General features: G+C 41.6%; 1 protein-coding gene across 1 annotated transcript in view; it reads left to right on the top strand.

Moving 5' to 3' along the window:
- ssbp2a (single stranded DNA binding protein 2a) overlaps positions 1 to 23,128 on the top strand; it is a 56,721-nt gene that overhangs the window by 20,224 nt on the left and 13,369 nt on the right. The window contains exons 2-4 of the mRNA XM_084945267.1: positions 2,286 to 2,358; positions 6,594 to 6,655; positions 6,965 to 7,049. Of these exons, the coding sequence (XP_084801393.1) occupies positions 2,286 to 2,358; positions 6,594 to 6,655; positions 6,965 to 7,049 (220 nt within the window). The remainder of the gene's footprint in view (positions 1 to 2,285; positions 2,359 to 6,593; positions 6,656 to 6,964; positions 7,050 to 23,128) is intronic.

Consider the following 23,128-nt stretch of genomic DNA (forward strand, 5'->3'; position numbering starts at 1 on the left):
TCTGCTACAACAAGCTGGTAACACCTTTCAGTGGGTGGGGGTGTTCTAGGACAGCTGCTGTCCCAGTGTGGCCTTCGTTCAGGGCTTCATGCCTTCAGAAAGTTGAACCCACTAACGTACATAGCTCCAAGCTCCAGCTCAAAGCGCACGATGCATCATGTTTAAGGCTTCTCAGATGTGTGTTTGAATCGTCTTTCGCCATATACAACAGTACAGTACTCTACAAATGTCTTGTACCACTCCATCATTTCTTTATAGTTTGGTAGGAAAATGGGAAACGGTCCAACAATTAATTGAAACTTGTAAACTCACATGGAAATACAGTACATATGGCAAAAACAGAGTGTGGTCAATTCTAATGAGCTTGAAAAAAAAATGTTGGTATAATCAGCTTTAGTCTCCAACACAGTCTGAACTCTCTGTTGTCATTTGTTTAAGTAGACTTCAGGAATAGTTCTCCAGGCTTTTTGAAGAACATTTAAAGCTCTTCTGCGGTTCCTCGTACCCTTTGTTCCGTTCTCTGTCACGATGATCCCACACTGCTTCAATAAAGTTGAGGTTTGGGCTCTGGGGAAGCCAATCTATGGCTGATAGGGTTTCACTGTGTTTTTCTGTTCGTGATGATTAGCAGCGATGATTTGATGATGATTTGAACCAAAATTTTCCAGTTTGGATTCATCACTCCATCAGACCTGCCACAGATTTTCAGTCCACATCTTGTGTAATTTGATGTACCTTAGCCTTTTCTCCCTGTTTCCCTTAAGAATTGCTTCCTATGGGCCAGCCTTCCACTAAGACTGTTTCTGTAGAAACCTTTGTGGATGCTGCACATCGTGTCTGGATTTACCAGGTTTTCACCTAATAGCACGTCGGGAATCATTAATGATTCTGTGGTGGTTGCATTGCATTAAATATATTTTTAGAGCAAATAGTATTTGCTGTCAAACTGCTATTTCATGTCTGTCAAACTGTGTTATCTTCTGTCCTTTGGCATTTGTCATAGATTCAGCTAAAGAAATGGGGAGAAATTTTGTGTTTTCTTTCTTGTTTGTTTTTGGGGGGTTTTGCAACAAAATGCTAGTAACAAAGTGCCCAAAGATTTAAAACTGTCTTCTATGCTTGGATGATTCATAGGTCAATATTAAGTGGCTTAAGAAGCAAACAAAAAAAACAAAAAACATGTCTCTGAAAATGGCCAAATATGCAGACTGGACTGAAAATGAGAGAAAAAGCAACCAATGTCCAAAGAAAAACTTTGAAAGACCTTCAGAAAGTCTGGAGAACTATTTCACTATGTCCCCATAATCTTTAAAAATGATGATAGAAATGTTGGCAGTTTTCCAGCTGTATGCATTAGACAGTGACACACTGATTCACTGAGAAATAGTCAACAGATTAGTCATTTAATTGAAGCCATAACACAATTGTATTAATACATTGCTGTTTCAGCACACATCAAGCCCACTGAGTATACAAACATCTGACAGAATAGTTTTTTGTACTAACACGGCTAAATACGCTGATCATGTTCATATCCCTGTAGAGTTACTTTGTGTTCTTACAATGGCTAAATCTCTAAATCTACACAGTGCCATTAGGAGTCAGTGAGATCTGCTGTTGATCCCCTGTAGATCAATTTTTACCTTGTATTTATAGACCAGTAGATTACCCCGTCCTCCATTTCCTAAGTTGCTGTTAGTACCAGGAGAGGCTCACAGGGAGGAGAATTGATTAACAAATCAAGCCTGTAATTAATTCTTACTGTGATCAAAGCCATGGGAGGAAGTCCATGGAGAGCCCAAGGCATTGAGGTGAGGTATTTCTCGGTGTGGTCCCACCAGGCCTACTGTTATCACTGTGTTGTTTTAGCTTATATGTTGCGTGAATTTCGAATGTTTTTAATGGTTGTCCTGTCTGTTTGGCAATTTGGGGGCAGGAATATTGCTCCTAAGTTAAAGTGTGTCTTTGTGTTTCCCATGGGAATTCTAACAGACTCTGAAGTTTTCACTCATCTCCTCATACAGGATTCTAGTCCTGCCTGGCAAATTGTATCCACGCCTAGGTGTTCGTCTTTAGTGCAGTTTCCCACTATGTATGGATTTATCTTAAACACCCAGAGAAAAACTTATTTATTTCAATATTTGGAGATTTGCAAGTAGTTACTCTAATTTTTGCCTGCTTGTAAAACTAAGACTGTTTTCACTGTCTCTTGCTTTCTCGCCTCATATCTGTTTGCCTCTGCTAATTTTCATCTTTTGTCCTGCTGTTGTTCTTTGTTTGTGCAGGTTGGCTCTTTATGTGTACGAGTACCTGCTGCATGTAGGAGCACAGAAGTCAGCACAGACCTTTCTCTCAGAGGTAAGTCACAAAAATGCTTTATGTGTTTGTGCCGGACTGCAAGCCATGTACTTTATGTGTCCACTCTGAAGGGTGGTCTGACCCTCATATAACATGTCGAACAAGTGTAGCGGCTAATTGAATTAGCCTGGCCTCGCAGTGCTGAGACAACAAGCTTTTTAACATTAGTGTTGCATTTAGTGGGGCTGGAGCCGGCGCGCAGGGAGACTTATGATGCTTAGGCTGGAGCTGACGTCTCCGACTGACATCATTGTCTGATCCGCTCGGCAGCATTGTTTGTCCCTCTCTTCCCATCTTGTTCTCCTCTGTTTTTATTGTAATCTTCCTGCTCTCCTTCTCGTCTGTCTCTCCACTCCTCTCCCTGCGCTTGTCCTCACTTTAATTCTGCGGAGGTGAAAAGGTGATGAGGTGAAAAGGAGGTCAGCTGATGATTGTGCTTTGCAGTAAATGACGGTAAATTGCAATGTAGGAGACAGTAGCTAGAGGCTTGTTGTACATCGGCCAGAGGAAGAGGAGAACAAAGGGGGAAAGGGGGTGTGGGTGGTGGAAAAGGTTACATCATCAGCTGGCACCGATTCTCATTGCTCTTAGTGTGTGTTCGCACACGTGCGCACACGTACCTACACCTCAGTTTCTCTCAGACACCCTTTCCTCTCTGCCGTATCACTTGATCTCTCTTCCGCAGATGAAGAAGATAGGCGGTGTCATGTTCAAGTGTGGGAATGCATTCAGCGGGAGCGCAACAAGTATAAACACAGCCGCTTTTGTGCCGTCCGCATGCACACATATGCAAGCATACACGTGCACGTACACACAGAGCATAAACATGTTTGCAAAAATAGTGTAACTGGTGCTGGAAGGGTGGGTTGTAGTACGGCTTTAAAGCCCTGTGTTATCATTCACATGGGTTTACAGCGCATCCTTATGCTCATGGAGCAGGAGCCCGGGGCGGCAATTCACAAATCGTAAAGGGATACCTTGATATAAATATCAAATCGCAAACGGACAGCTTAGAAGAAGTGGCAAAAAGAAACCACGCAAACCTCTCAAACTAAATTGATGGCTCAAAGAAAAACAACAAAAAGATCTGAAACCTTAAAGATAATACAGCACAAATTCAAAAGGTTTACATTTTACGCGAGTAGGGGTGAAAACAAAACTGTGCCCATGTCACACATTGCCTACATCTGCCAGCAATCATGCTAAAGGGATCTTTCTGCAGCATGGGGAAGGTAAATAAAAGACCTCCTGGGAATGCAGACCACAGGAAGACGGGATATGCGGGCACATTCGTTGTTTTTTGGGTTTTTTCCTCCACACTTTCCAGATGAAGGGGAAATACAAGAGACACTAGAAAGTGTCCTGACCTGAACTGTGTGTAATCTTGTTTGGTCTAAGCTGCAGCCAATTAAATGTGAGAAATGATGAATGTCATGCTCATTCTCGATTTTTTTCTGTATCGTTTCTGCCAGTTCGAGAAAGTAAAACCTTCTTTGTCATGGTGTGTAAATGGAAATTGCTGGCTGCCAATAGTGTTTACTGGAACTGCGAACTTAGACTAAAAGCATGCGGGCCAAACAAACAGGGGCAGTTCCTGACCCTCCCAAAACACTTCAAAGCAAACCATTCCTTCTAAAAGTCGCTGTGTCTGATCTGCAGCTGAGGTCAGGACGGTCTGATTGAACATGCGGTGATTCAGTTTTTCCTGTTATTTTAGCGCTTGTTCACACCGCTGCTGTAGCAGGTGGCACAATAGTCTTCTTCTTTTACTTGTATTAAACATAATATGAAGGGAAATTAAAAAAGATGAACATGAGGTCACTCTGAGAAGTCAGATGCAGACAAAACAATTGTGTCATTGTCTGATAGCAGAAGTCTCACTACTGCTCACACTTTTCAGCTCTTTCTGTGTGTGGTGTGTGTGTGCATACAGGGTCAGAGCCAAGGTGTGGGCTCCAAACTCAAACCTAGTCACCACACACAATCAATAGAAAAGCCCATTAGTGGGGTAAACACATAGTCATAAGGCTGGAGTTACAACCACTAACTACTGTTTCTCTAGTGCTTTCCATGAACCACTGTGATTGTCCTCATATGGATCCATTTATGCAGCGCAGCCTTTGAGTTCTACTTGTCTAAGCCTTATCAAAAATTAAGACGAACATGGGGCTAAGCACAGTTCATCCATGAACACTGTGCTCAAAGTCGTCCTACACGTGGGTGATGTCACTGATTCTGACGAATGCTGCGATTGTAAACGACACGTTGGACTATGGTGTCAAGTCATCCCCATAACCGTTTATGCTCACACTTGAGGCACGCTCGAAGTCGCTGCAAAACAAAGCAATCACTCTTCCTACTGTTGCAGCAATCTCCCTCTGTGCCGTCCAGGAAGCCCTGCGCTCCTGCGTCGATATATCGCTGAAATGCGTGGAGGAGCCAGGCTACGAGAATCGAGAGCCTAAAATGACAGCAAAATGCACAGCACGTCAGCAGCGGTGATGTCATTTTTAGCTGTTTGCAAGGCCGACGACAGCCTGCAAGGTGCTACGACTGTTTCAGCTGACGTGTCAGTCTTATGAACAGCGTCTGAAACCCTCCCACTGACGCTGTGTTTTTCTTTCTTCGGCACCAGTGAAGTTCACAGCGTTAACTTCAGCAGATTATCACATAAAATCCACAGCAGTTTTTCCAGCAGTAGGTAGAAAAAATTGATTTTCTCCTTCTTAGATAGCTCATTTTCTGCTTTTTAAATAACTATCTATTCCTCCACCCACCCCCATCTGCACTTTTCCTGAACTGGGAATTTGCTTTATTATAAACTGCTTTTTTAAGCATGTTGTAACCATGTTCACTTCCACTGGAAACTACTTTGTTTTGGTGTCTTATTTGAGTGTTTTTTTTCTCCACCTTGTTTTCACATTTCAGATATTTTATTTTTGATTCAAATCTTAATACCTTAAGATGCTCTTTTCCCTCTCTCTGTGTGTACCGATTTGTTTGAAATAATCACATCTTAAGATAACAGTAAGATCCGAAAGAGAAATTAATTTGCTCGTAAATGAGCCCGGACAATATCCGAAATTTGTCTCAGTGATCAGATTCAAATCTGTGTAATTTGTCTCGTGCTTTTCATTCGCATCTGCTGTCACTCTCAAACTGAATTTTATCATAGGCTGATTTACTCTTTTGCTCCATGTTTCCTCTGTGGCGATAGTGGTTCTTGATTTGAGAAAGAAAACGCTGCTGTTAGCAAGTTTCCTCAGGGACGCCTCGTTAAACTTATTAAGAGTCGATTGCCCAACACTTTTTTTTTTTTTTGCTCTGTATTGAAAACCTGACTTTAAGGATTAGTCGGTCAAATTTATTGTCCTAATATGAGCCTAATATTATAGGATAAATGCCTGAAAGCAGAGACACATGTGGGGTGGCTGTAGCTCAGGAGGTAGAGCAGGTCATCTACTAGTTGGAAGGTTGGGCAGAGAGTAAATGCGTGTTATTATTATGATTATTAAATAGAAAGCATGTATATGAATGGGCATAAATGAGGTATGTTGTATAAAGTACTGTGAGTACTTCAGGTAGAGTAGAGAAGCGCTATATAAGAACCAGTCGAGTCCACATGCAGTAAAACTCTTATTCCACCTTGCTCAATGGCCATCTTCAAGAATGGCATTTTTTGCTGTCAGACTTATTTAGAAACTTGTCTGTGTTCAGTTTTTTTTAATAGGAAGGAAGGTAAAGAATTTAGAGAGAGCAGCAATAAATGAAACTCAAAGTTGATGAGCTCAGAATGATGGATAATGCTGTGAGGAGGAGACTGAAGGGTGTGTCGTAGGCCGCACAATAGTCTGGCTGGGCTCCTCAGGCCGGTACATGTCTATGACCTCATACCCTACACACCTCCTGACCGAGGAAGCACACGCACACTTTCATGTACTCATGAATAGAAGAGCTTTCAGGCACACATAAACTCACTTATCCACTTATGATTCCACGAGAATCATAACATAATTACTTAATGGCGTGTGTTATAAGAATTCCCTCGCACCCTCTTTAACCTTATAAAGCAGGTAATTCAGATGTCAGGCATGTTGTTATACTTGCTATGTTTCTGAAGGATCTCATTCTCTCTCTGTGTGTGTGTGTGTGTGTGTGTGTGTGTGTGTGTGTGTGTGTGTGTGTGTGTGTGTGTGTGTGTGTGTGTGTGTGTGTGTGTGTGTGTGTGTCTCAAGATCCGATGGGAGAAGAACATCACATTAGGAGAACCTCCGGGGTTCCTCCACTCATGGTGGTGGTGAGTGCGTTTTTTTTATGAGAAATGATACAAGATCCATTCTTTTTATTGCCGTTTCTGTTCATTCCATCACTGCCATGACTGAATAAAATTATCTCTCCTCCTGTGTTTGTCTTTATCTCATCAGCCCTTCCTCGGTTAACTGTTTGCATGCTGTGATAGTGAATTTGAAGTCATCTGCTGCAATGTTGATAACAAAAAAAAAACTTCTTTTCTGGATGCCAGATTACCAGAGCTCTGTCATGGCCTATCTTTTCTTTATTTCAAAGGGTTTGGCTTTATAATATTGTCTCTTTCTGTGCTTTGTAGTGTTTTCTGGGACCTGTACTGTGCAGCTCCAGAGAGAAGAGACACATGTGAACACTCCAGTGAGGCAAAGGCCTTCCACGACTACGTGAGTCTGCGCTGACGCGGCTTTTCTTCCTTATTCTGGCTCAGTGGCGCTCTCAGATTAATTCAGAAATCTATGCTGGATGGTGTCATGTTATAAGGAGACCAATGCCAGTGTGCAGTATTGAATAAACAGATGGTCAAATCATATAATATCCTTAACCAGAAAATTATTAAGTAACTAAAAAAAAATGACAAATAGCATTTTATCTGCTTTTTTTGCAGAACAATAGAGTCTGTTGCAGGTCATGCTTGTGTTTGATTGTGGCTTTGATGGAAAAGCAGAGTCTAATTCATAGTGTAAAAATCTTCACATCTCTGCTGGATGAAAGCATTTTGAGAAGTTGCATAGAAAAATATTATTTTATGATATGAAACTGGAGAAAACTGGATTGTTTCCAGATTTTATTGTGTTGTGTTCACCTAGCTCTTAAAATTCTTAAAATTAGAGCTGATATATTTTATTCAGTAAGGCCACCGCACCTTTTTGGTGGTCTCCTTGGGGAAAGCTGGTCAGTTTTCTGCTTTTTAGTTCCCTCACTGAAGTTTTAACTACTTGCACTTGTTCCTCTGACATATGTGCTGGGTTTCCGCTGTTGTGTCAAAACGATGCCCCTTCAGCTAGATTTTATTTTGATAGGAAGAAGCCGCAGGGAGCCAAATCTGAGGCCACTCAGATCGCTTGATTTCAGTTGGTTTGCGCTGAATGTCTACTCTCAGTTGCTGCAGCATGCTAAAGGGTGCTAACATTTAACTCTGACCCCAGCTGCACAGTCAACTTTAAAATAAATAAATAAAGAGACGATAACAAGCTTGCTCCTAGCTGCACTCCTGCCCTCATGTGCCACCTTTGGACAGTAAAAGAACCGCTGTTTAGTCCCCCTAAGATCCAGCTCTCATCAGTATGATCCTCGACATGAGAGTCGTGTCAGTCTGACACAATTCTGAAAATTTAAAACCTGTGATGTCAGAGATGCTCAAGCACAAAAAAAGAAAAAACAGCCACGAGTAGCCATGTTGCTAAGAGTACCCAGAGGTGCACAAGGAGATGCCCTTGAAGATCAGATTGTTATTTGTTTTTTTAATGGGTGGAATTTAACTTTGCGATTGTAACGTGTATTCTGTTCATTAATAAATTCATATATGGATACTGTTTAATTTTTAAACTTCATGTTGAGTAGATTGAGACTACATTATTAATCCCGGAAGCTGTGGTCATCCAGTTTATTGCCACCCAAAAATATACTGAACTACAACACTGCAGCGGCATCTCCATGTCCTGCTTCCTACTCGCCATATTTAAGGATTGTAGCATTATAGCTCACCTAATGTTGCGTTGTTGTTGACAAAAATGACAGAGTGGGATGTATTTAGATTGGAAAGTTTAGACAGCTGACATTTATTTCTCACATCTATTGTGAGGCTCGTGTACTGAGCACACTCCGTTTCTCATATGGCGGCAACTTGTCTTCAGAGCCTTGCAAAACGGTTTCATCCCATCATGAATCTTTGATCTTAAGTGGCGTTTAATGGAATGCTTGTTGTGATGTTTGTGATGGAGTGCAGAGACCTCAGTGCATAACTTAAGGTTTCTACCTGCTTCCTCTTGCATTCTACCACAGCAGCCCTAAAATGCAGCACATACTGCATCGTGCACATTTATGCTGTAGAGCAGCCTGGGCAGTGAGACGCAGGCTCATGTAGTGGAAACACTGTTTATGGCTGTGTTTTCTCAATGTGGCTCCACTTCACTGCTGTTGTTCCTGCACATTAAGGGTAGATCCAGCCTTCACCACTAAAGAGTGGAATACAGTGAGCAGTGCCAGAGCTCCTGAAGTTTTACATTAACTGGCGACTGTGTGAGAGGAAGTGTGGCTCTCCTCGTTTTGAGTTTGGAGGTGCTTGTGTGTGCGCTGGGGTCTTCTCCTGCTTTTTATGTTGTTGTTGTTTTTCCCTCAGGAGCGTGCAGTCTGACTCATCACATTTCTCTACAGTGGTTTATTGAGATGTATTGTTGGAAGTGCACAGGTCAGGGGTTTCTGCCTAGCCCAGCAGGATCTTCTCTCTCTCCCCCTACGTGTGTGGCTCTGTGGTTTACTCCCTTTTTTCCTTTAAGCTTGCAGTCCTGTGGAACGAGGGGTGGGGTGGGGGTGGGGGTTCACTTCCTCACTTCCCCTTTTATCTGCATACAGTCGGTGCATGTATGCGTGCCCGTGTGCGTACGCAGGTGATGCTGCTGATGCCGGCGATGATGATCGGGGTGATGAATAGGCACTCTGAGGACGAGGCAGCGATGTGATGATGTCATCCCGGCTCCCAAGGAGGGAGCTGGAGGGCATCGCGACCTCAGGCCTGAGAGACAAACAAAAAAGAGAGGAGACAGGCGTAGAGAAACACGGAAGCAAGGAGATGTATGAAAATAAATAAGAGGGAAAAACACTGGGCAGGGAATGTGAGATAAACGCTTTGCGATTCATGTCAATAATTTGTAACACAAAAAGCAAAAAAACCCCAAATAAACCCCATAAAAACAGAGTAATTAAGTATTTGTAGTGGAAGCAGCCACAACAGTATGTTGTTGTTTTTCTATGTGTCTGATCAGAATCTATTCAATTCAGAAATCATTCAGAATGTATCTTAACGTGATTAGCTAAGGCCACCAGCAACATCTCATTCTTACGTTTCCTGCAGGGATGTAATCAGAGAATTATAATTAGACCAATTGTAATTAGACCAAGGTCACTTTCAATCAACTGCTCCAATGCAACACTACATCTCGCAGCCAATGAGAGGTACTTCCCACATATCTGCCACTCAATTAAAACAAAACGAGAGGACAACTGTGGTGGACGTCGTTAGAAGGAAGAAGGAGCACGCCTTAATTTGATGCCCGTGTCTCTCTTTCAGTTTCCTGACTTTGAGACTGGCGGAGATTTTAATCAGACATTTTCATGGTAATTATTTTCAGATAGCTAATTACTGAGTGAAGTCCTAATTAATGCTGGAGAGATATAGGAGCTCGCTGGCATCATCTTTGTGTCCCACTCCTTTGATAATTGATGGGATTGTGACAAGGCTTTTGACTTCATTTGCGAGCTTATCCCAGTTTGAACTACCTGCAGTAGATACATTTGGCTTTGTGCGAATCTGATTGAAACTATTTGATTAGCTCTCTCTCTTGTTTGCGTGTGCGTGGGATTCATGCATATGGTTTTGTTATGTAGATGCCAATCATATAACTAGATTTGAGCGCGTGGGGATGGTCTTCTAGGACATTAATACAGTAATCTAATGTTTAAAATGGAAGAAAGAAAAGGCTGATGAACAAAGTGAAGAGAGATGCAGCGTTATTGATTTCCATCCTCAGACAAAGCTTTTCAGGCATCAGAAAGGCCGTTTACAGTTCTGTTAAGTGCTTTGTAAATTGTGTTCTCAATACTAAATGAGCGGTTTCCATTTGCAAGGGCCCATGGAGTCACATAAACAAGTTATTTTTAAATTCTCATGCCTGGCCCGGAAATGATCCTATTAGAGACAAAAGTCAGACTCGTTTCTGTGTTTGAAGAATATACATCACAGACCCGTGTGTGTCATTTCAGGGGGTTTTCCTGACAGCGTTGTGAGTTTGAAAACTGACACCTGTTTCACAGCTGTGCTATCAAACTGCATTTGCACCTTAATGAAATCACCATCGCACTGTGTCAAGATGAAGACTCTTTAAAGATGTTTGTTTTACTGAAAAAAAGAAGAAAAAAGTATGCACTGTGTTAAGTGCATTAGTGTGTAATTGTGTGTAAATTGTAAATGTGTGTGTAGCACTTACATAATTCCCACGGCACTCTTACTACTATAACTTTCTCTGTGTAGATTATTCTTACAAGCTCTTGAATAGAGACTTTGTTAAAGAGGCGAACTGGTACAAGAAGTGCTGGTGACTTTGAAATTTTCGGGGGAGTTGGGGAGAACTCTTAACTGAACTCCACGGAGAAGATGCCTGACTTTTGATTTCAGGAGATTATCAGTGTTTGACAGAAGTACTGGTTGTGCTGTGCAGTCTTAAGATAAGTATGTGCTTTAACTGAAGAAAGTCACTGGGTGAATCCTTGCTGAATCCAAGTTTTTTTGTGTGGGTTTTTTTTTTTTGTTGTTGTTTAAAGAGTGCTTATTGTGAACTAAAGTATGCTTTAAGCTAAAATGTTCTAGTCTGTGTCAGTAGGTGGACCTCTGATATACTAGAGGTCATCTGAGTGAGCTCCAATAATGTTGCTGAATTGGCAAACACTACAATAACAAAAGATCTCTGCAAGGCTAAGTTATCTACAATTCCCATATTATGCACCTATTACCAAGTTAATGTAAGTTTCACAGTGTGAGCTCAGAATCAGATCAGGTCGTATACTCCTGGTATTAGCCCTGTGCCAAATAAGGTGCTTCAGAGTTGCTGCAGCCCCCCCCCTTCAGGAAAACTGCTGTGCATTTCCTGCCCCTGCCACAGAAACCCCGGCCAAAACAAGGCAGGAGAACTTCTGTGGCTGCCATGTGGCTCACAGACCTGAATGAGTGTGAGTGACACAAAAGCCATTCTCTCTCTGCTCTACTATTGTCCTTCACTTCACTTTACAGTTATAAAATCAGGATTTCAAAAGTGCAGCACAGCGACTCTGGTGTCTCTACGCCCGCTATTCAGTCATTATCTCATTCTCATTCACTTATCTAACAACATAGAAATGTGTCATCGAAAAAGTCTATATTGTGAAATGGCGGCATTAACCCCTTAATGCCTAATGTATTGTATTTGATACACACAAATTGTGGGAGTTTTTTCTCCCCAAATAACCTAAATGAATTGTACAGCACATTTTTGAGCAATACATTGCAAAAAAAGACTAAATATCAAACCAATAAAATTCTAAAGAGTTCAGAAAGAATATATTTCAAAGAATATATTTTTTCATGGTTCAAAGGGCTTTAAAGGGTTAAAATAATGTATATTTAAGCCCAGAAAATAGGAGAGAACATAGACTGTAAATAAAAGAGGTCCCATTAGCCTCAATCTGAGTATTTATGCCGTCACCATCTGGGTGTTTTTTAAACAGAAGTGACAAGTCAGGAGTGGCTCTGACTGAATCAGAGGGACACTCAATCACATGATGAAGCACACCCAGCTTTATCCTCCTTTTTCAGTATAAAGGGCACGATTTACCTAATGTCATGTTGTACTTATTCAGACTTGAAACTAGCAACTGAGATCACAAACTCATTAAGAAGGTGTTTACTGATGTTACAGAACGACAAAGCCGAGGGCTGTTTTTTTCCACAGACTTCAATTCAGCTGGATTTCTTTTTGCAGCTGGATGAGTCGCCTCAGGCTGGCCATTAGGGGAAAAAAATGCAGGTTTAAGACAATTTGCATCATTTTTTCTTTTCAAACTTGGAAGCTATGTACATCTTTTCTATACAGTCTGTGAGAGAAAATTAAACAGACGGTAACTTTATTCATTTGTGAATGTTTTGGAGAAGGTCTTCTGTCCTCTGACATGTGAAGACTCATTTGGCTTGCTTTGCTCATAGCTAAGACATTTTAAAGCTAGAAAAGGCAAAAGGCATTTTCACAATATGGGATCTTCAAGATGAGCAAAGGTGACAGATGGATGAACTGGAGACTGAGTAGACATAAAATGTGCTAGTAGTCAGGCAGCAGTGTTACAGGCAAGTATTATAGCAGAGGGAGCCTGGTATCATTGTGTGGCATCACTGTGGGAGATAGCAGGCACACAGCAGTTAGGGGAAGAAGAGATCAAGAAGGAGTGCCAAGAGCAACCCCCTTTGATAAAAATGCCTTGTCTCATGCTGTCAGATCTTACATTCATACTCTCCCCCTCATGCATAGAAGTGCATTCATAGCGTGCACTGGGACAGCAGCACGTATATTGTGTCATTATTGTTAAGCTACACCATAAACAGATTGGTAAATATGTAACAACACTCTGTGCTGCTTTATTCATTTACATACATATGGTTCTCAAACAGTAGTGTTTGATAAGCACGAGTGCACACATCCTGTACCGTACTGCCTGTGAGATGCTGAAGGACAAGCAGCCACTGTCTGCGCTGAGAGACATGTGAAGTAAAAATGTATGCTGTTTCAGTATATTAAAGGACACTAAGTGCACAGCCGACCTTAGACTTTCCTTTATTCTCTCTCTCTAGTATTACTGAGTCATAAAAACAGTTGTTACCCTAAATGTTCTACGTCATAATGAAAACATTCTTGCAAATATGTTAACCTGCTGATCTTTCCTAACTTAAACAGTCTGGTTTAGCAGCACTCCTAGGAGTACCGAGACACATCTACATTAATAAACATCACACCTCAGCAAGCCAAAATTCTTACAGCCATGCTTTTGACTGTGAGACTTCCTTTCCCCTGAAGTCATCGTCTCAAGCTGAGCTGCCTCCCAATCTTCATCAGCAAAACCTTTCTAACTACTGTCTTAAGCTAAACCCTGCAGCTTCATTTTTGATCTCTTTGTTTCTTATAGATACAGTCACAGTGCACTGCATTAAAACAATTTGAAGATTACTACTAAATATTCAGGAAAGTATCCATGGAGATAGCTAGAGATGGCAAGTTACTTAATATTTTCCTGACACCTAAGACTCCATACCCCCAATTCTCTTAGAGAGAATGCTTTACTCTCTAAGTAATGTCCCTAAGAGGCTAAGAGACTGGTCAGCAACAATCTCCCAACCATCATTTGAGACGGAAAACATTCCCCAGCCGGTTCCCAAGTGGTTGCTGGAGGTTGATGGCAGTCAGTGTGAAATCAATTGCGAAAGCCTCAGTCATGGATGCTTAGAGACCAGTCAGTGACCCCCCCCTTGACCCCATGTTGCTGTGTATTCCTTAACCAGTTGGCAAGTGGTTGCAACAGGTTTGTTATGCTGCACCCAAAACCTCCTTGCAATTGCTTTGGTTGTTTGCAGATTGCTGTTGTTGCCTGTAGTTTGCATCAAAGATGCCGACTTGCCTGGGCATAGCCAAGTGGCAGAAGGCTTCTAATTTGATTGTCTAAGAATTTCATCTCTACTTTTTGCAGATGTTGTGGTTCTATTGGGTTCATCAGGTGGTGGCCTCCAGCTCGCACTGGAGTGGTTTGCAACCAAGTGGGAAGTGGCAGGAATGAGAATCAGCACCTCTAAGTAGGGATGGGTATCGTTTAGGTTTTATCCAATACCGGTGCCAAACCGGTACTTTTGAAACGGTGCCAGTGCTTAAACGGTGCTCAAACCGGTGCTTAAAGAAAGGAGAACACAAAATTGGTCCAAAAACCTCTCATGTTCAGCTTTTTTTTTTTTTTTTTTGTAAAAAGATAACAATGTTAGCCTTTTCTGCAGCTATGGGGCATATATGGTATCACTCTTGGCTGGAACCAGTGCTTAAACAATGGAAAAAACACAAACTTTGTCCAAAAACCTCTCATGTTTAACTGTTTTCCACTTTTTCTTTGGTCATTTTAGCCTTTTTGGCCAGGGTGAAGGGAGTATCTGCCATCAAACAAGAAGACAGCCGCATGTAGCTATGATGATGTTTGCTAGTTCACCTTACATGCATTAATGTAATAACGTGGTTAGCCTACTCAACGTAAATTACACACAAACAACATTAAGCTACTCACGCAGAGAAGAACGGCTGCTGCTGCCATCATCATCCGTCATCATTTCTGCTACACTGGCAGGGCTAGGGGCCAGGACTCTCCTCTTCGGGTTTTTGGGGGATGTTGCTAACTCCGGGTCCGATAACAGGCACCACACCCGCAGTAGATGTGCTCGGTGTGAGGTCTCGTAGCAAGCTATCAAATACGGCGCATTTCTCGGCTTTAAAAAAAAAACGCTATGCGTCGCCAGGTGTTTCATTGGATTCGAGGTGTTACTTCCTTTGACAGTGTCACAGTATCACCTTAAAGCACTTGTTGCAGGCTGCTGAGTTTGCATATTTTGCTGTGAAGTACAGCCAGACTTTTGACCGCTTCGCCTTGGGCATTTTTAATCTGTAGCTCTGCTCTAAAAGAACGTACGTACCTGGACCCGCCTACTATCCTCGGAAACGTAAGGGAAAAAAAGCACCGAAATGTGCACTGCTTTTCGGTCTGGTTACTACCGTTTATGTCAGAACCGGTGCCATCATGGCACCGGATACCGGTACCCATCCCTACCTCTAAGTCTGTAGCCAAGGTCCTTAGCAGGAAAAGTGTAGAGTGCCCACTACATGTCAGGGTCGAGTTAGAGCCTAAAGTGGGGGAGTTTAAGTATCGTGGTCTTGTTCACAACGGTTTATTGGTCAATCTACATCCCTACCCTCGCCTATGGTCACGAGCTGTGGGTAGTAACCGAAAAAACTAGATTGCGGATACAAGCAGTGGAAATTAGCCACGAGGAGACCTCAGCCTTTCGATGGGACTCAGAGTAGAGCCGCTACTCCTCCACATCGAAAGGAGCCAGCTAAGGTGGTTTGGGCATCTAACAAGGATGCCTCCTGGGCGCCTCCGGGGTGAGGTGTTCCAGTCATGTCCCACCAAGGGGAGATCCCAGGCAGACTAAGGGCACACTGGAGAGATTATATTTCTCGATGTCTTGGTTTGGGATTGTCTTGGTGTTCCCATGGATAAGCTAGAGGGGGTGGCTGGGGAGAGGGATGTTTGGGCTTGTCTGCTTAAGCTGCTGCCCCAGTGACTTGGCCCTGGATAGGTGGAACAAAATGGATGGATAGATGGATAATGCAGCACAAGCAGTAAATGGAGAATATTCACCTTCAAAGTAAAAGTGGTAGTAAAGCATAGCTTTTACTTTAAGGTTAACATTCTGTAGAGTTGTTTTTTATCGCACTTTTTCAAAATTTTACTATTGATTGCCAAGTAGATGACAAGCGTTTGCAGACAAGTAGGCACTGTCCTCCATAGAAACTACCAGCAATTGCTCGCCAACCCATCCGGGAATACATATTGTTTCTTCACAACTAGTGGTTGCCAGATAGTCACCGTCTGGTTTCTAGGCATCTGTGACAGGGACCTAAATAAATTACCACATTTAAAGAAAAAAAAAAAGTTATTTCATTAACATATGTGCTCTCAGTCTCTACTGCATTTTTCTTCCAACTGGTCTCCTTTCCTTAGTGTGTACGCTGTGCTGGCACACAGGGAACAGAGGAAAGAAAGTCGACTCATTCCTTAAAGTAAAACATTCTTAAACAACTTGAAACCTTAAACCTTATATTATACTGGTCCATAGAGATGAGAGATACCATATGATGAGGTGGCCATGGTGAACCCTGTTTAGAGCAAGGCTCAAGGGGATTGGAAGAATATGGTGGAGAAGTATGGGGACACAAACACAATAATAAAAGAAAAGTCCTGAGTTTGTTATAATAACTGAAAAATGACTGTTTTTGAGTTCTGCAGTTTTAATATCTGATCATATCGTATCACCGAACAAACCTGAGCTCAGACAGCACGTTTCAGTGGTATGAATGCAAACCTGAATTTTGACCAGAACCTGAGCTTGTTTGTGTGCGTTTGAACAGACGGGAAGAAAAAAAAACAGACTGGACAGAGACAACCTAGAAACAGAGACTCCGTTGGCTCAAGTATTGTGGGTAACAAGCTGATTCCAACCAGCAGAGAACCAATGGGGGTTGGGGAGACCCCCGGTCTGTTTCCAGGGAAACAGAGCTCTATCTCCTCCTCCACCCCACAAAACCTCTCACTCCCTCTCTCTTTGTCTCTGTCCATGTCTCTCTCTCTCTCTCTCTTACACGCTCCCATGTTCTTTCTTGGCGGTGTTGAGGAGGAGGGAGATGATGAGGTGACTCACTGTAACATCATTGCCATGGCAATGAAGAGTGAACCAAGAGAAGAGGAGAGAAAGAGAATGGGAATTTCCATAGGTGGAGGAGAGATGGAAATGGCTGTCACGATCTCTGTTTTAAAACTCAAAATGGAAATTTCAGTGTGTTGCTACTTATACTGAAATATTTCTTTACCAAAAACTCACATTTCTACCTTCCCCTGCCTACTACTTCATCTTCTTCTTCATTCCTTCTTTGCCTCAGTTTTCCTTTTAGGCTCCTCTCTATGTGTGTTGCTTCCTCTTTTGCTGGCCCGTTGTGCCCCCCCCCCCTCCCAATATGCTCTCTAAGGAGTATGTTTTCCACTGGTGTATTACGCTGAGTCATGTCGCACGCGTGTTTAGACACGCCGAGGTGAAGTGTTATGTGATGTTGACATATGCACGCCTCGCTTCGAGGCAGGGGCAAAGATGAAGCCACGGCACTGAGCGGAGGGGAGAGGTTAACTGAGGGCAGTGAAACACTAGTAGGCGTAAGAATAAGGAGAAGCTGTAACAGGGCCATGGGATACAGGAGATAAATTTCAAGTTCATGTGCAATTATTGCTATTGATTATGATGATAAGGAGCTTTGTCAGGAGCATATTTTACGCGTCTGCAGCGGTCTAAGTAAAGACTAGCTGATCTTTAAGACGGGCAGCTTTGCTTCCAGCAAGAATCCATGTTGTTTTTATTTTGCAAAATCTTTAATCATGGGACTTGCTTAAATACTATGCTTCCTTGACTCATCTTCAAGGAAAACTGGGGAAATTCTTGCAAAGATTATCACTACCAACCGCAGAGGTAGGGGACGTGGATGAGATTATGTTGAAAAGGATCCAGAGATTGAGCTGCAGAAGTGAAAGTAGGAGGGCAAAAGACACGATCAGACTGGCACGTTATCTCTTTAACTGCAGTGTTTTCCTTTCCTCTTGTAGAGACCCATATCCTTATCTTGTGCTGTCTCCTGTGTCTGGCCTTCTATTACTTAAAGAACTGCAAGATGAGACAACTCCTCATTAGTTGTTCCTGTGGCAATAAGTCTGTGAATTAACATTTCTGCCAGTTTTCTTAATTACTTTTCTCAATCTCCGTAATTGCACTATGATGTGTTTTAAAATAATCGAAGTGATTCTATTAAAGATGACATAATCTGTCTTTGCAATGATCTTCTAAATACATTAGAAAAGACCACAATATAGTCTCATCTCTATCTAAGCTGCAGGATTTAAATCTTCTGTCTTTTTTTATTTTTTTGCCCACCCTCCCCTCTGTGTTCAGTCCATCTCCCTTATCTTCCCCAGTGCCGTTGAACCAAGGAAGATAGTGGTGGAAGAAGAGAAACACCCCAGCACCAAAGTGACTATCATTTTCAGCTCTGTATGTGTATCTGACAGTGTATCAGCCTGCAGCTCCACCTCACATATTATACAGCTCCTTGCAAGACTCGGAGATGTTTACAAGGGTCGATAATGACATCAGTGATAAAGGAAACACAACCAGTATGCCCTCCCCCCTCCCCCCTCCATCATAGTCACCCCCTGTGCAGCTGATATCACCCTACCTGTAATCGCCCAGTGAGACCAAGCAGATTAGCGCAGTGGTGCCATTTTACCAGGTAATCACCTGTAATGTTACACTAGAGAGTGTCTGGGTGCTGGTGGGGATTGTGTTATACTGATAATGTGCTGCTAAAGTCGATAAACATGGCAAAGATTTTGAAAGATTGTGATAGTGAAAGACTGTTGTGCTAGAATAAAACAGAGAAAATGCTAAACTCAGCTGAGAGAAATTAGCCTTTCATAATAAGTTCTTTAGTCTTTACACATAAAGCTCATTTCCCCACTTTATATTTTCCATCTGCTGTCCAGCCCACAGTCATGAGAATATGTGACATTTCCAACTTTTATTTTTTGTCTATTTGTCAGGTCTGCATTTCTGATTATTATCGTCTAGGTTTTACTTTGGTTTTTCAATAACCTTAATAAGCATCCACACTAAAAACAACCACAGACAAAAGAAAGTCAGTGACATTTAGTGGCTTCCAAGCAAGGACAGGCAAACTAGCAAACATGAAACTCTATATTTGGTATTACCACCTTTATTTTTCAGTCAAGGCTGAACTCTCTTAGCCAGCTTTCTTCTAATATCTTTAAGTAGTCTTCAGAAATAGTTCTCTAGGCTTCTTTAAAGACATTCAAAGTTTTTTGGATGCTGGATGACTTTTGTTCTGGTCTCTATCAAGATGATCCCACATTGCATCAACGATGTTGAGGTTCGAGCTCTGGGGAGGCTGATCCATGACGGATTCTGTAACTAATTACGTGTTTTTGTGACAGACTGCTAGTAACAAAGTTCCTAAAGTTACAATTTTAAATGTATTTCTCTAATGTGTAGACACAACGCTCGATTCCTTGAGTTGGGTGCATTTTATAATGCTTGAATGATTCATTTATCAGGGATTAGCCTTGATCATATTTTCCATGTCCGCAAGTCCTCTAGGGTCCACTCAGGTCCGAGATACAATGTTGACACCAGACGGTGAACATGAGAGTTCATGCAGGTGTTCACGTGTCCCTGTTTTTTCATATACAGAGAATTTACTTTACCAATTGCATGTACCAACTATGCATGTACCCTGGGCAGATATCAAGCAGACTTTAAAGATGTATAACAGAAATAACTATTCAGCCATATAATTAATGCTTTGAGGGCCTTAACAAACAAAAACACACTCTCTTAAAATGGAAAATGGTCAGGTACAAAGACTGAAACTTTGTGAAAAAGCAGCCAATGTTTAAAGAAAAACCCGAAGACTGTCAGGAAGGCTGGAGAACTATTGCTCATGAACACTTAAAAAAGACGAAAGTCTGACTCCTTGGACACAAAATAGAAAGAAATGAGGTGCGGCTCAGGCCTTTTGCTTAAAAAAAAAAAAAAGGTTACCTAGGCAACCACAGTCTGGAATGATTGGAATGCCGATTAGTGAACAAACATTGGTGGCAAAACAATGTGCAACACACAAATCACTTCCTGTGTGGATGTCCTCTTTAGTTTAATCTTTGTAGTGCTACTTAATATCCAGACCTTTAACACTGAACATTAAAGCCTTGCTTTTGGGTCATTATTGCTTGAAGTTTGCCAGATGTCAACTTTACTCATCTGTAAATACCACTGGTAACTATGTTTTCCTGAATCTTTTCTTTGCTCATCTTTTACTAAAGGACAGTTGACCAGATGCTGCAGTTTTAAATCTTTGCCTGGGGATATTAGTCGACAGTTGTGTTGCTGTATCTGAAACTGACTTCTCAACTTCTATTTTGTATTTTTCAGTTTTTCTTGTTTTTTGTTTTATTGTTTGCATCTTATTACAAGAACAAGCAAGCTTACCGTTCTTAAAATGTGAAATTATATAATTTTGCTTGTTCTCAGTTAATTAAAAAAAGTAGACCAAGTATTCCACAGTATTTTCTCTCGTTATTCTACATTTGTACTGAGGGTATCGGCAAATCAAGCACCGTGCGTGATCATTAGAGCTTTTGCTAAAAAGCTAACATGAAAATTATTAGGTAGTATAACCATTCAACGTCAGGACTGATGCTGATTTTACTGTGAAAAAGCACAGGTCACTACAGGGGTGGCTGAGGTGGTAGAGTGTGTCATCTACCATTTGTAATGTTGGTTGTTCAGTACGTCACAGAGTCTGCGTGGTGAAGTGTCCTTGCCCCCGGTGCATCCATCGGGCTGTGATTGTTAGAAAGCACCAAAGCTATAGAATAACATTTTGTTTGAATGCATGAATGTGGCTTGTAGTAAACTGTTCCTGAGGTATGTATAGAAATATGGAAACCACCCTTTTGATTGTTTTCATTTAGCTATTTCATTGAGATTCTTTGTAAACCCCACATAGCTTGAAGCTAATTGCAGATTCGATTTGATTCGATTAGATTTATTGTCATTGAAAAAGAATATAACTAAAACAACATCAAATCTGAAGTGCAAATAGTATTTGTACATATGTAAATATATACACATACATATAAACAAATCAATTACAATACCAGATTACATACAGCCATACAATGCAGGGCATATACTGGATTTTTCCATTTAGGGTGTTTTCACACCTGCGGTGTTGAACTCGTTCGTTTTCCCCCGTGGTGCGTTTCATTTGTCAAGGTGTGGACTCAGTAATTGCAGAGCAAAACAATCACACCGAAACCCTGGAGAGGAGGTGGTCTTGGTGTAGTTCCACATGAACTCCAGTCCAGTTCGTTTATGGTGTTAACGTGATCCAACCTCGATCCAAACCAACCACCAGGCAATGCTGCAAGGTACTGTAGATGTGCAAAGGTCTGGGCAGACTAACAAATAGCTGTGAAATGAACATAAATTCTCTGTCCTCCTATAGTCCAGAGCACAACACCTTATTTCTGTGTTTACTTTTGATGCTCTCGCCCCAGACACATCTGGCCAATAAGCGAACTGAATATTTTCACGCAGTTTGTAGTGATGGATTTTGATTCACTTGGAGTTCACTTGAATTTTTCTCCGTGTGAAAATAAACCAAACCATGGGAAAAAGCTACAAGTTTACAAACTCGTGAGCTTATTCAAACCACACTAAACAAACTAGAGGTGTGAACATTTCCTTACAAATCTGATATTTGCTCTCATTTAGGCCATCGTGCTATCATCACTTTTCATACTAGCACTGACTAGAAGCCATATTAGACAACTTTCACTCTGGGCTTGCAAGTCACTATTCTTGAGCCTCATCTTGGACTTTCCCTCGTAAGAGCTGAAAGATGACATAACCTTGGTGTTTCAACTGAATTTGGTTCAGACACTTGCAAGTAGCTCTGGTACAGTGTGGGCAAACAGGAAAGGTCTGCTCCAAGCTTTGAATAGCAGAGGGTGATTTTTAAGTCTTGAAACTGAAAAGTGAGTTTGGGCTGGGATTCCACAGTGGGGTGTGTTGATCTGTCTTGCTATGGGAGATGTGAATAATAGATGATTAAAAGGAGAGCACACCCATTCTCATCTCTACGCTTCGTTTTGCCTCTCTCATGTGACATTTACAGATACAGATACTCCAAAGTTTTATTCTGTGGATACACATATTCACACTGTGATATTGTGCATATATGAATGTGTGTTTTTTTGTTACTCTGTGTGTGTGTGTGTGTGTGTGTGTGTGTGTGTGTGTGCGTGCGTGCGTGCGTGCGTGCAAAGAGGGAATCATGCAGAATGGAAGCATCTCTTCTTTCCACACCCTCCCTCCTTGTTCAGGAAGTGGACTAATGGCATTTGATAGGATGGAGTGAGTAGAAACGAGGGGGAGGGAGGGGGAACACATTTCCTTCCTGTGTAGCGTGTCATTCGTAGATCCTGATGTGGCCTTGAGACTCAGTGTTAACTGTTATGCACAACCCGCTGCAGCCTTTCACCTAAAGGCTCTCCAAGACAGCCGCCGTGCTTAGTGAAGAATTCGTGAACCTGCCCCTCGAGCTTTTACTTGCCCATTTTCTCTCAGTCTCAGAGCTTTTTCCTTCTGCCATTTTTCCCCAGCTGCTACTGTAATTCATAAATGAAAATATGTAAACCTCTGTCACTGGCCATCGTTCACAGATGAACTGAAGCAAATAATTTCATTTATTAGTTCAAGTTATCTGCTCTTCTTTGTGTTATGAAATGGTTAATTCAGTGTCTGTAGGGAGGTGGACTCTCGCTAGCTGGGAAGTAGTATTAGTTAGTGGTAGTGAGAATTTATAGGATAACTTAGTAGTGGTCTGCTCTGAGTATTTCATAATAAATCCTGTTGTTCCATTAAACAACCAAAGCCAACAGTGCTTTCACCTTATCACATCTAAGGCACTTTACCCAGGTATATAATATTATACAGATATTAATACTGTTATTTAAAACTGCATACATATTCTATATTGCTGTGTTAATCTGAAGTATGCAAGAGGGTGCACCTGTGTGTGACTTAAATGTCAGATTAATAATAATTTTATTGTTTCTAAGGTCTCTTAAGCAGACAAATGTAATACAATCAAAATGCAATGTTGAAAACAGGCTAAAAGAAGGAATCAACAAATTTAAACACACCTGTGATTTCGGATTAGGCATAACTGCATGAATGTGGTTTTAAAATGACCTGTGAACAGGAAACTTTGTGAATTTCGGAGTCTGTCTG

This window comes from Perissodus microlepis, chromosome 12 (assembly GCF_051167445.1).
Source record: "Perissodus microlepis isolate ML-2025 ecotype Zambia chromosome 12, ASM5116744v1, whole genome shotgun sequence".
Lineage (NCBI taxonomy): Eukaryota > Metazoa > Chordata > Actinopteri > Cichliformes > Cichlidae > Perissodus > Perissodus microlepis.